At 35.1% G+C, this 14,519-nt stretch overlaps 1 protein-coding gene and 1 long non-coding RNA gene across 12 annotated transcripts in view; one reads left to right on the forward strand and one right to left on the reverse strand.

Annotated features, from left to right (window-relative positions):
- The window catches only part of LOC103350927 (uncharacterized), a 57,001-nt gene that overhangs the window by 26,606 nt on the left and 15,876 nt on the right, over positions 1-14,519 (forward strand). The window lies entirely within an intron of this gene.
- The window catches only part of ARID4B (AT-rich interaction domain 4B), a 154,610-nt gene that overhangs the window by 18,900 nt on the left and 121,191 nt on the right, over positions 1-14,519 (reverse strand). For 9 of the 11 annotated variants that reach the window (XM_070055537.2, XM_017347727.4, XM_008268245.5 and 6 more), the window contains 2 exons: positions 4,649-4,733; positions 2,409-2,607 (listed from right to left, as the gene is read on the reverse strand). In XM_070055537.2, the coding sequence (XP_069911638.1) occupies positions 2,409-2,607; positions 4,649-4,733 (284 nt within the window). Of the gene's footprint in view, positions 1-2,408; positions 2,608-3,905; positions 4,074-4,648; positions 4,734-14,519 lie in introns of those variants that run through there. The other 2 variants (XM_089311603.1, XM_089311602.1) reach the window with 2 other exon arrangements.

A 14,519-nucleotide genomic window follows, 5' to 3' on the forward strand; every position in this document is an offset into this window, starting at 1 on the left:
TGACTTGAGTATCCCATATGGGTGCCACCTTGAGTCCCAGCTGGTCCATTTCCTATACAGCTCCCTAATAATGGGCCTGAGAAAGTAGCTAAAGATAGCCCAAGACTCTGGGCCCCCAAATCTCTGTGGGAGACCTGGATGAAGCCTCTGGCTCCTGGCTTCAGCCTAACCCAGCCCCAGCTGTTGCTGCCACTTGGGGAGTGAACCAGCAGATGGAAGATTCTCTCTGTCTTTCCCTCTTGCTCTGTAATTCTGCCTTTCAAATAAAATATTTAGCAAAAAATACATAAATAACAAACCATAGTAATCCTAAAATGAGAAAACACAAAGTACCCTACTACATCCCTTGAGCATACACCTGTTGGTCATCCATTACAACTAATCTAACTAGGGTGAGCCTCTAGAACTTTCTGCAAACTTGTGTATGACCTGGTCTCACTAAATTCCCAGAAGGGGCTTTTAAACTCCCAGAGAAGCTGAATGTGAAATCAGATTATGACCTAGAATCTCTATTCAGATAGTGTTCTGAGGAAGCTTACTTAAAAGCTTTCTTTCAAAGCTAGGGTGTATATTTGCTGCTCAATTTTTAAAAACTGAACAATATCCTCTTTAATAATAATAAACACAGACAATCCAACTGTGAAGAAAAATACAACAATGATTACACAAGTCAGGATAGTAATTACTTCTGGGAGGAGACACAGTGAATACTTTCAAGCAATTGTTGAGGATACTTCAGAAATTTACAGAAAAATAAAAGTATGATTCTATTTAGTTATAAAATAATACTTTAAATCCATATATGCACTTTCACATATTATGGAAAATAATTTTGTACCAAAATAAACTCATTTTTTTATTTCATTTTTCCATGAAGTTATTGAAGTATCCTTGTATTCGTTCACTGTTTTAGAGAATTATTAGTATCTATTTTACTATTGTTGATTAAATTACACATTTTTTTTCCCGTGCGCTATTTTTTTCTGTTAAATGCATTAGAAACCTCTATAAAATTGACTCTACTCTAGAAAACTGTAGTGTTCGTTTATCTAGTAAGTTCATGCACATATTCAACTAAAATAAGAGGGCAATCATGTGACACAGCAGTTAAGTTACCACTTGGGAAGACTGCATCCCACATCAGAGTGCTTGGTTCAACTTTGGACTATTCCGCTTCCAATTCAATTTCCAGCTAATGCACACTCTAGGGGACAGCAGATGATGGCTCACGTAATTGGATCCCTGAAGTACTACACAGGAGATGAGGATGGAACACTAGGCTCCTCAGGCATTTGGGGAGTGAACTAACAGATGGGACAATCTCTCTTGATCTGTCTCTCTGTCCATATCTCAAGTAAAATGAAAATGCATAAACTCTAACAACATTAAATAAAAGACAAAAACCAATTCCTGTTACATTTAAAACAAGTAAGAATCACATTATTAAGTTATGAGGAATATAAACTATATTTATGTAGATATATTATTTTATTGCATCTCATAGATATATTCTTTTACTCATGGAGATATATTCTTCTACTTCATTTCATAGATAAGATTTCTGCCTTTTCCCTATCAGATTTAATGAATTTCTCCCTCCAGTACTTATTGTTTTTTTGTTTCATACCTACTAGGCAATAATGTCACCATAAAAGAGACCATAATAGATGTAATCAAAATAATCAAAGTATATTATTTTTCATAAAACACTATAGTTTTACAGTTTGATAACAAAGTATTATTTAAAAAAAAATTTCAGCAAGAGAGATAGAATGAAAGAAATCTTCCATCTCTTTTACTACTCAAATGCCATAACAGTCAGAAATGGACTAGGCCAACACCAGGACCCAGGAACTCAATATAGATCACTTATGTGGGTGGCAAGTACCCAAGTACTTGAGCCATCACTTACTGCCTCCCAGGGTATGTATTAGCAGGAAGTGATAGCAGAAAAGAAGGAGGTAGGATACAAAATAGATGCTCTAATAAAGAATGTGGGCATCCCAAGAGGCAACTTAACCACCATGTCAAACAGCTGCCATATATGGTGTCAGAAAGAAAATAACAGGGGCTAATGTTGTGGCAAAGCAGGTTAAGCCACTGCTTGTAACACTGAAACCCCATATCAGAGTTTTGGTTCAAAAAGAAGTGAAGGATGGCCCAAATATTTGGGTCCACATCACCAGGTAGAGTTCCTAGATTTTGGCTTTGGCTTGGACCAGTCCTGGCCATTACAGACATTTGGGAAGTGAACTACCAGTTGAAAGTCCAGCCCTAATTGTGCCCGCCATTTGAGGAGTGAACCAGCAGATGGAAAACCTCTCTCTGTAACTCTGCCTTTCAAATAAATATAATAAACAAAACAAAAAAAATGAAATACTTGCATGCAGCAAGATGTTTATGTTTACCTTGAAGTCCATTAAGGATAGATGTAATCTCTATGGATTTAATATGAGCTGTATCAGAATTTTTAGCATCAGTAAGATCCAGTTTGGATACCATTTCAGGAGATGGATTTGTCTGAAATGGAGGTTTTGACAAGCGCCGAAGTTTACAGTTTTTAGGAGAATATTTTTCATCTTTGTCTTTTTCTTTGTCTAGTTTATTCTAGGTTCAGAAAGAAAAAATATTTTGTGTTAGCCATAATCTATCAAGAGACATTTATTAGTAACAATGTTAACACCCATTTTTATTCAAACTAATAAGAATATTGTTAAACATCTAACATAAAAACAAAGAATATAAAAAGTGCCTCAAAAGTATTAAATAAAATGCTGTGAGATGAGGAAGAAGGTTTTATATTTACTATAATTTTAATACTGAGAATCAAATTTCCAATAAGCAATTGAGGCTAGTTAATTGGTGTTTATTATATAAATTCTTCAAAATTAAATTGCAATAGGTTTGAACATTACCTGAAAAAAAAAAAAAAGAAAAAAACCACAATCTCACATTGCTTGTTTAAAAACTTTTAAAATGTTCTTTATAGATTGTGAGTTGAGAATGACAATATTCCACATACAAATTGAGTATTCTTAATAAGAAATCTGTAATAATTGGAAGACTTCAAATTAAGACTGCTCAAGCAGTGAAGTTGAGGAAGATATTCCAAAATCAAAAACAAAACAAAACAAAAAATACAATAATCTGAAACACTCTGGACCCAAACATTACCCATAAGGGATACCCAATTTGCCCTTTCCTTCTACTGACAGCCGGCAAAACTCTGTAAAAAAATGATCACTTGGCCAGCGCTGTGGCTTAGTAGTCTAAACCTCTGCACTGGCATCCCACATGGACACCGGTTCAAGTGTCGGCTGCTGTGCTTCCAATCTAGCTCCCTGCTGATGGCCTAAGAAACCAGTGGAAAATGGCCCAAGTGCTTGGGCTCTTGAACCCATGTGAGAGACCCAGAAAAAGCTCCTGGCTCCTGACTCCAGTTAGGCCCAGCTCTGGCCATTGTGGCTATTTGATGGGTGAACCAGTGGATGGAAGACCTCTCACTCTTGTCTCCCCCTCCCTCTTTCTCTGTAACTCTGCCTCTCAAATAAAAAATAAATGTTAAAAAATAAAAGAAAGAAAGAAAAGAAAAGAAATGACCACTTAAGTAAGGGAGAAAAGCTTTACTATTTTGGGCCAGCCACTTGGGTCTGTATCATTTAGCAAAACTATAAAAAGCTCCTCACTTTGAATATGAGGAATGGAATTTCAGAACAACTATTAAGTACCTCAACAACATATACCATCCAAAGTATTTTTAAAAAGCCAGTAAGATAAATAATACTCTAAAATCTAATTAATGCTCTACTTTTGAATCAAACATTTAGAAAGATATGATCTTTGAACAAAAGCAATTCTATCGTACATAAATAACATTAGATTTATGTAGGGTATGATTAATAAGGTCTTGGGAACATATTTGAAGCCAGTGCCTATAGTCAGTTAAAGATGAAGACACAAAAAAGAATTGCCAGATAGGCTCTTCTCTGCCTTCAGATATCTCCTTTTCTTCCATGGAATACTTTACAGCTATTACAATACCCATGTCTCTTAATCACACTTCTTTGTGGCTCCTAGGTGGGGACAAAGAGACATGAAAAGGTTGAAATGAAGAAGTGCAATCTGCTTGGGTGGTTTTATAAAATGCTGAGATTGAAAAAGTCTCAAAGATCATTTAGTACTGGTTCTAAAATGTTTTTATACATGGGGCTGGCACTGTAGCATAGTGGGTAAAGCTGCTGCCTGTAGTGCCAGCATCCCATATGGGTGCCAGTTTGAATCCCAGCTGCTCTACTTCTGATCTAGCTCCCTGCTAATGTGCCTGGGAAAGCAGTGGAAGTGCTTAGGCCCCTGTACCCATGTGAGAGATCCAGAAGCAGCTCAGGGCTTCTGGCTTTGGATCAGCCCAGCTCCAGCTACTGTGGCCATTTGGTCTCTCTCTCTCTCTCTCTCTCTGCCTCTCTGTAATTCTGCCTTTCAGATAAATCAATCAATAAATATTTTTTAAAATGCTTTATACAGCCTGACAAAAATAAGTACACTAAAATCTAACATTCAATAAAATTGACATTTCAAGTGAGTGTAACACTAAGAATAATACTAAGGCACATATTATTTAACTGCATCATATTGGAGTAAAAGTTCATACCTTTATTTTCTTCCGATGTTTTATTTTTGGCACATTTTTATCAGCAGGTCTTACTATTTTATCTGCTTTAATCCATTCATCATATCTAAAATGAAAAGAAATTAATTTATTTTTGTACAACACATACCACAGAAGCAACTATGCTACATTAAAAAGAAACTCATATACAGAATCATAACATTTTAGAACTGAAAAGGACCTTGGAGATCATTTAGTTCAACTTTCTGGTTTGGTGAATAAGCTCTCAAGGCCTACTGACAGATCAAACGATGTGCTCAAGGATATGCTAGCACCTGGCTGAGCCAAGCCTAGAAAGCAAGGTTTCTTGACTTCTTCACTAGTTACTCCTTATTCTGCCTTATCAAAGAGAAACCAAATATACACAATAAATACTAAGATAAACAATATTTCCTACATGATTTTTCCCCTTTGTTTTGTTTTGTTCTTAAGCAGGAAGTATGCTTTTTTCCCCCCTACACATGTCAGGAAGCTAAGGTAATATGCCATAGTTTGAAATGGCATTGTGTAATAAGAAAAGCCTCTTGTTATAACTTATGGACAATGCAAAATCATCTAAAAAATACCTGCTTACAAAATACTAAAAAAAGTTATCTGCCAAGTTGTTCAGTATTTATATAAGATTTATTTATTTTGAAGGCAGAATTAGAGAGAGAGGAAGAGAGAAAGGGATCTTCCATCTACTGATTCATTCCCCAAATGGTCCCAACAGCCAGAGCTGGGCCAAGCCAAATTTGGCCAGCAGCCAGGAACTCCATCCGGTCTCCCACATGGGTGGGCCATTTTCAGCTGCTTTCCTAGGTGCATTATCAGGGAGCTGTATCATTAGTGGAGCAGTCAGGACTCAAACCTACACTCATATGGCATGCTGGTCTAACAGGCAGGGGCTTGACACTCTGTGCTCCAATGCCAGTACTAGTTTTTCAGTATTCTGATGTTTCCTACATAAACAGTCAGCTGAGAATTGCAAGAACTGTGATGGCCACTCAATTCAGTGATGACAGCTTTGATGATTTAAAATGAATAAATTACTGTTGAGTGCAATAAAACTATGGATTTAGAACAAAAAAGAATGATGGTTTATTTTTAGAAAAATTGACCTATAAGAAACAATTTAACAGTCATTGTCTGTTGTTGTTTCAAATTACATATGTTTGTTGTGAAAAACAGAGAACTCACTGACATTTTTGAATTTAGAACATGAATACCTGAATATGAACTTCTAAATTAAAATGCCCTCTAAACTGGAGGCATTAAGTGAAGTAAGACAGATCCCAAATCAAAAAGTAAAGGACTTGAGTCATTACTTGACTAATAAATTATATTTTCACCCTAGCGTATGCCTGGAAAAGTATCTGTGGCAATTCTCAAGCAAAGTTAAACTGCTGGTGCAAACTACAGGCTGCAGTAAAGCTGAGGTTTTGTTGTGGTTATTGACTACAAGTTACTGAGGCCCACAATGAGAATAAAACAGAACAGGGGAAGGAATGAAATGAGTGCCAGGAAAGTCTTAACGTAATTGCTTCTCAGTAGTTATATGGCTCTGATCAAGCCAATCAACAACTAGCTTAATTTATTTCTATACAAAATAAGAGTGAGTCAAAAACAAAATAAGATTCATACCCACATGAAAATTAGAATAGTTTCTTACTATTCTTTACTAAAGACTGTTAATGTAGCTAGTTTTATATCAGATATTCTTATTACCAATGAGAAAAAAAATCCTACTCATGAGTTTAGACATGAATTATATATGTATATATATTTTAAAGATTTATTTATTTATTTATTTGAAAGGCAGAGTTATAGAGACAGAGAGAGATCTTCCATCTGCTGGTTCACTTCCCAGATGGCTCCACAACTAGGGCTAGGCCAGGCCAAAGTCAGGAGCTAGGAGCTTCTTCCAGGTCCGCCATGTGGGTAGCAGGGACCCAAGCACTTGGGCCATCCCATCTTCTACTGTTATCCCAGGCACATTAGCAGGGAGCTGGATTGGAAATGGAGCAGCTGGGACTCATACTGGCACCCATACGGGAATGCGAGCATTGAAGGCAGCGGCTTAATCTGTTATGCCACAACATGGATCCCATGAATTATATTTTGAATAAGGTAAAATAGGAGCTTTCAGTTTAAGAACATCACCAAGATACTATGCATCTATATAGTTTATACAGAGTACCAAAAATATCAAACAAGGGAAAGCAGTTACTATCACATGGATATTATGTTCAAAGATAGAGTAAGATTTCTTTATTACTCAGAAACAATATATGTGGCTTAATTCTCTTAGGGGTTGGCACTGTGGCACAAGGAGTTAAGATGCCACTTTCAATACCAGCATCCTCTATCAGCATTGCCAATTCAAATCCTGGCTGCTTTGCTTCAGATCAGACTCCCTGTGAATGCACCTGGGAGAGCAGCAGAAGATGGCCCAAGTAGTTGGGCTCCTGCCAGGCATGTGGGAGACCCAGATGGAATTCCTGAGTTCTGGTTTTGGCCTGGCTCAGCCCTGACTCTTGTGGCCATTTGGGGAGTTAACCAGCGGATGGAGGAGAATTCTCTGTTTCTCCCTCTCTCTCTGTTATTGTGCCTTTCAAACAAATAAATAAATATTTTTAAAAAATTCTTAGGAACAAGTTTCTTGGATGGCATAAATGCACAAATAACAAAAGAATGGATGTTCAGTAGGGTATACAGACTGGGGCCCAGTGCCTGATCTCTATAGTAATAGATACCATATGTTCATCATTTTCTCCTCTACCCAATTATAAAGTAAGCATGATGTGAGAGCACTAGATGTTGACAAATATAAGTAGTCAGCTTTGTTTAAATATGAAAAGTATGTTAGATCAGGAAGATTCCTAGAAAAAGGCAAATTCTGGGATCAGAAGAGTATTTAAAGAGTAGTAATTAAACAATACGGCCTTATTATTCTGGAAAACAATTTTGTTTTAAAATTCTCATTGAATATTCTATATGGTTTTAAGAAATTCCTTGAAAAATTCCCTAGTTACATTTTTTGCTGGAGTAACATGGCTCTATAGATATTAGCTAATTTGATCCTTATATTATTTTTGCTTTCTATTCTACTTTTCAGAGCTTTTCTTCATTTTTTAAAATCCCTTGTTCTAATACTAATTTTTTGGATTTTTCCTAATTTATACTCTCAGTATAAAATGTACTAAAACAATTTTTTTTTATCATTCTAACTAATAGATTTATGAACCACAACATGCCTTACAAACCTATCAATGAATTTATTTCATATATTAGGGAACTCTTAACAATGGAAGTGAATTAACTTGCATTATAGGCTTGCCTAAAATCAGGATGTGGAATATTAGAGAACAAGAAATGAACTGCCTGTTGAAACAGCGTAATATTAGAATTATTGGCAGACATGTATTTCAGTTTAATGAGGTGCCTGATCAATCTTACAAGAGAAACAAAACATGGTCAGAGGAAAAAAATGTTAGCTATAACTTCACTGTATTTCAAAATTAGGAAATGTTCCTTTCTTTTAGGTAATTACCCATTTGAGTACTACACAAGTGTTCTTTCTGTTTTCTTTACAGAATACTTGAGAACCAAAAAAATGAATACATACTGGGCAAAAATAAATCATGCCCCTCAAAACCAACATTTCCACAGACATTAAAATTTTCTAAGAGAAGGACTAGTATTATTACCAGTGCAAATTAATTTAAAATAAACAATATTAGTGGGTCAAGAGTTTTAATTCCCAAGGCTAGCAACTGGAACAATAGTTAAGCCACAAGCTGAGATACCCCGCTGAGATACCCCAGTATCATACTGGTACGCCTAGAATCAAGTCCTACCGCCACTTCTGATTCTAGTGGCTTCCTGCTATTGCACATCCTGTGAGGCTGCAGCAGATGCCTCAGATACCTGAGTCTCTGCCACCTATGTGAGAGACTCAGATTTGAGTTCTGAGGTCCTAGCTGCATCCTGGCCCAGCTGAGGTTTGGGGAGAGAACCAGTGGATGAACGCTGTTTTCTTTCTCTCTCTTTCTCTGCCTTTAGAATTGAATTAAAAAATTTTTAAAGAATTTCTAATTCTCTATCAGATACCAAAAATAAAGACATGGGGACTACAACAAAAAGTTGTAGCTGATTCTATTTATTCTACATAAATTTAGGCTTTTTATATGGTCTACTTAACATATAATAAAAAGAAACTCTAACATATTCACTGTAGGCCAACTAACTTAGCTCAATTTCAAATGTTTTGAACACCATAAAAATTGAAATTACTGGAAAAGCAGCAGCATATAACAGAAAATTACAACTAACAGAATACCACAAAGTATTTTTCAATTCCTTCTTGGGGTATCATTTCAAAATATCAGTTTGCTCCTCAGGGTACTTTCTTAAGGAATACAAGAACCTTAATTAAGTCATAATATTTTTTTAAATGTTTTAAGTTTGTTCCTTAGATACCCCAAATACATGTACACCCTGTCCTTCTCTTAGCTGTCTTGGTCATTGTTGTACATACAAGGGCTCTCCAATATCCTTACTCTGTTTTAAGTATCACATAGTAAACCAAGACATTGGAGTACACATTCTGATACAGTCTTTCTACTGCATAGGAAGAACACTATTATTTTAACAGTAATTATGGGAAACAAGTCTTTACAGAAACCACCTTATTGTTGAATAACCACGTTTCTCTCCATGCATATCAGCCTGTTACAGTGAGCTATCATGTTAGAGATAATACAGTTGTAGAAGAGACGTTTAACGTAAGTGGTTGGCCTGCAAACAAATTAAACATCTAGCAACTTTACATTCAAGCCACAGAGCTTCATGAGAATGTCCTGAAAACGCGAGTAGACTGCATTGTTGATTAAAAACATCCTGCTTTTAACTGGACTTTATAAAATAAGATCAGAAGAGAGTTAACTGGTCTCTTCATGAGAGTAGGAAATGTACTTTGCCAGTGGACAAAGAAGAGGATTGTCAAATTCTTAAAAACAAATATTGAAACAAGCAATAAAAAGTATTACAACAAATATTAAAAGAAAATACTGAGTTAGAAAGTTTAAAACTGGGGGACAGAGTTGCGGCATAGTGGGTAAAGCCGTCAGATGCAATGCCAGCACCCGATACGGGTGCCGTTTCGAGTCTCGGCTGCTCCACTTCCCATCCAGCTCCGTGCTAATGGCCTGGGAAAAGCAGCAGAAGATGGCCCAAGTACTTGGGCCCCTGCCACCCACGTGGGAGACCTGGATGAAGCTTCTGGCTCCTGGCTTCGGCCTGGCTCAGCCCCAGCCATTGCAGCCATTTGGGGAGTGAACAGCGGGTGGAAGATCTCTCTCTTTCTCTGTCTCTCCTTCTCTCTCTGTAACTCTGCCTTTCAAATAAATAAATCTTAAAAAAAAAGAAAAAGAAAATTAAAACTGATTAGCCTATACTTTTTCAACTGAGTTATCAATGAATTATAATTAATGCTATAAATGGAATCTAGAAAAGTATATGATATTCATCTAAAGTACCAAGGAAATTATTTTCAAGGTATACATACAACTTACTTGAGAGTATTTCTATTGAGATCATCTAACAATTAACAGAAAATACATGAAGGAACATATCCATGATTAACTTATTAAACTTCTGAAGGTCTCAGATGCTCCTGATCCTATATAAAATGAAGCAACTGGACCAGATAATTCCTAAAGTGAAATCTTGTATGAGACTCCACAACTACATGTATACATGTGGACATATTTCCTGGACAAATATCTCTTAGGTGTCTTTTTATGAGAGGCTCTATATCTAGCATTGGATATGTAGCAACAAATGCAACAAACACAACCCCTGCCCACAAGGAGCTGACAATTTAACAGAGAAAATGACACTAAACAGTGATTATGAAAGTAACAATACAAACTTGAAATGTTCTAAAAGAAGCCACATATGTATTTGAGTTTTTCAAATGTTAAATTTAAATACTGATACAAAGCTAGAAGAAACCATTCAGAGACCACAGCATGCTTGCTCTCACCAAAGAAAAACATAAGTTCTAAGGTTAAAGCTTTCTGATTTTTTGTTGGATATATTGGCCAATCATCTAAGAAATCATTATGCAATAATAAAAATAGAAAAGAATGTCAACCATATATTCTATAAAATAGTTAGTATGCCCATATCAATTCAGATTATGGCTCTTCTTAAATCAAATTTCAAAGAAACAGTATCAGAATATAATAATATATATCCTGAGGGAATACTCTTAGATATTTTTGCAAATAAAATAAATTACATGCAGAATAAAGATATTTTTAAAATAACTGCATAGCCAAACCAAGCTGACATAATACTTTAAAATTCACTCTGTGAAATACACAGATTTTAAAAAAGACAAAGTCTAAAATCTAATGACTAATCATTAAGATATTAAAATCATCTTTGTTTTCTGCAATAGACTTATTTAATAATTGATGAATACTACATATTTTAAATCCTATCTCTATACCTAAAAATGTTAATGTACGTAACAATCTACTGAGATTTTTAAAATTTCACATCTAAAATAGGAATTCAGACTACGTTAATAATGAAAGAAATTTTCCCCTCCTTAATTAAGAAAATATGAAAAAATATGACCAAAAAATAAGAAAAATACCAAGTCATGATGAAAACAGCACTAGCTATCAATAAGTACAAATTTCATACGCAATTTTACTAATATTTATCTACTATGAATTTTATGTATAATCTCAATTCATACAGATTTTAATTTTATAGAACTATAGCAAGATGTATAAAGAGAACTACTGAACATAATTTCATGCATTTAGTAATGCATCTAAAATATATATAACAAAAAAAGTTTATCACTCAAAAAAATGCCTAAGCATGTTATTAACATTTCGTATTTTCACTTCATACAACAGTGTAAAATCCATATCAAAGAGAAAAGGGCATTCATAGTAATTAACAATATAACAATGATAGAAATATGAATATTATAGCATAGCCATATTTAAGGTGTCTTGACAGAAACAGCTCAACAGAATGGCTTAGTAACTATATCAATAGTTTTTCCTAGGAAATATAACTATTAAATTAAAGTATAGGTCCCTAGGTGGAAGTAACACATAATACTAATAATACATCACAGAACATTTTACCAAGCACATAAAGGCCACTGCAAATCATTAACAACTGTGACACTAATTGTATTTTGTGACACAGATACTAAGTTTTTCTAATGCCCCAAAAGTTTACTTTGTTAATGTATGATAACTGTAGAAAATTAGAACGTGTACATATTTAGACAAAAATATTGATGTACCTGGCAATGTACAAAACTACAAAAAGAAAACACGTCCAAGTTTATGTTGTGCATTAAATGTACCTGTCAATCTACAAAAAACTACTGAATGGAACAAATCCAAGTTTTGTAACAACTAAACTGAATACATATACAAATTTAAGCCTAGAAATGCAATAATTGAATTATTACTAATTTTTCATGAAGGAAACATTTATCTTCACTTGTATCCAAAAACTGTTATTAAGACACCCTCCTGTAAAATAAGTTTATAGATATTTACTTGGAAATTACTGCCCAGTGGCCTTCATCTTACAGGCTTTTCACTTTCTCACTATAAAAATACAGCAATTTCTCAGCATTACCTGGCTTTGTTTTTATCATCACCAGCATAATTATTTCAAAGAATCTTAGTAGAACAGCTTTGTACTCTTTCACCAAGATTCATAAATGCAATGGTACACTCAATGAAAGTATAGCACAAATCAGATTACATAGGAGTGAAAGAAAAATGAAGAACACAGAACATTTTAGAGAAGGAAGGAACAGAGAAATAAGCTGAAAAGTGACACTTAAAATTTTTTAAAATATTCATTTATTTATTTATTTATTTGAAAGGCAGAGTTACAGAGAGAGAGAAGGAAAGACAGAGAGAGTGATATTCTATTCACTGGTTCACTCTCCAAACGGTCGCAACAACCAAGGCTGGGCCAGACCAAAGCTAGGAGCCAGGAACTTCATCTGGATCTCCCATGTGGGCAACAGGAGCCCAAGGAATTGCACCACGTTCTGCTGCTTTTCTCGGGCCATTAGTAGGGAACTAAAAGGGAAGTGAATTAACTGGTACTTGAAGCAGTGCCTATAAGGGATGCCAGCATGGCAGGAGGTAGCTTTACTGGCTACAGCACAACAATGGCCCCTGACACTTAAAAATTTTGAAGGAGACAAAGAGTAAGAAGTTACAGGAAATGACCATTTCCGATCAAATTAATTCCAGTCTCGACTCCATTTTGGATGCTAACTAGGAGATTAGATGTATATGACCCAACAGGTCACAAAAAGAACTATCATATATTATATACAAATATGAACTCAAAATGGATGGAAGACCTAAACACTATAGCCACAAGTATTAAGTTCTTAGAAGAAAGCAAAAGAGAAAAGTCTTCACAGCCCTGAATTTGGCAGTTTTATTGGATTAACACCAAAAGCAAAGACAACAAAGAAATAAATTGGACTTTATCAAAATTAAAAATTTTAAAAATCAAAGGATATCATAGTCAAAAGTTTGAAAAGATAATCTACAGAACTGGAGAAAATATTTGAAAATCATGTATCTGATAAAGCATTAATAGCCAGGATATAGGAAGAATTCCAACAACTGAACAACAAAATAACTCACAAATTACAAAAAAAAATAGTAAATGACTTGAAGAGAACTTTCTCTAAAGAAGAAAAAGTTACATGAAAATATGCTCAACATCACTAGGAAAACATAAATCAAAACCACAGCTATCATTTCACATCTACTATACTGGCTATAACTCAAAAAACTGAAATATGGATAAGTGTTGTTGAAGAGGTAGAGAAATGGGAACTCTAATCAATATTCTCAATGCTGGTGAGAATGTAAAATGGTACAATCTCTGTAGAAAAGCCTGACAGTTCCTCATAAATTGAAACAGCAATGAGTTGAGAAGAGGCTCCAGTGAGAAAGCTAGTCTACATGGTCCCAATCTTCCATTACTCTCCATATCTACACATATCACTTTTCAAAGCTAGTTTTTATTTGGACTTTAATATCTGCCCTACTTTCTGTAGGTTTGTACAGAAACAACGAGAGAAAACAGAACAAAGTGGCACAGTAGAAGGAACTTTCTAGAAAAGGTTTTATTTGCAATGAGAGAAATAACCGTCTAATAGGTGGATGGGAAAGATTGTGAATAGAGCAAGGAAAAGGGCTCATGTTTTTGATTCGGCAAAAAGAAAAGAAATGAAAAGAAAAAGGTGTGGCAGTTAGAAGACTGGCTTTAGACAGCAGCATGATTACCTATGGTTAAAGGCAAGAATGTAGTATGTGCAAGCAGATACAGGTAAGTAGATACTTCCACACTAAAGATGCAGTTTAAGTCTGTAGAAATTTTCTTCTTGTTTCATCTCTCAATAAGGTAAAAAGCAAGGTCGCCAGCTGAAAATGGGGATGGCTAAGAGATGTTAGGGATATGAGGAGAAAAGAAAACTGTAAAACAGTCTACTCTACAAAAACAGGAATATGAATGGAAGAAGGAGAATTAAAGACCTATGTGATGGGGCAGACAGGACTCAAAACAGCACTCCACTATGGGATGTAGTATCACAAGTGGCAGCATAACCTGTTGCACCATAACGCTGGCTGCTACAGTTGACATTCTAAAGTGTCTTTTTAAAAAATTCCTCTTTTACTTCATGGTGTTCTTTAATGTAGTTAGTGATCCTAAATATAGAAAACACTGTTCTAACCAAATTACCAACTCTTTGATTATAGAAAGCCAAACTGGAAATGAAGGGAGAAAA

This window comes from Oryctolagus cuniculus, chromosome 13, assembly GCF_051225735.1.
Source record: "Oryctolagus cuniculus isolate XC-2025 breed Fujian yellow rabbit chromosome 13, ASM5122573v1, whole genome shotgun sequence".
In the NCBI taxonomy this organism is placed as follows: Eukaryota; Metazoa; Chordata; class Mammalia; order Lagomorpha; family Leporidae; genus Oryctolagus; species Oryctolagus cuniculus.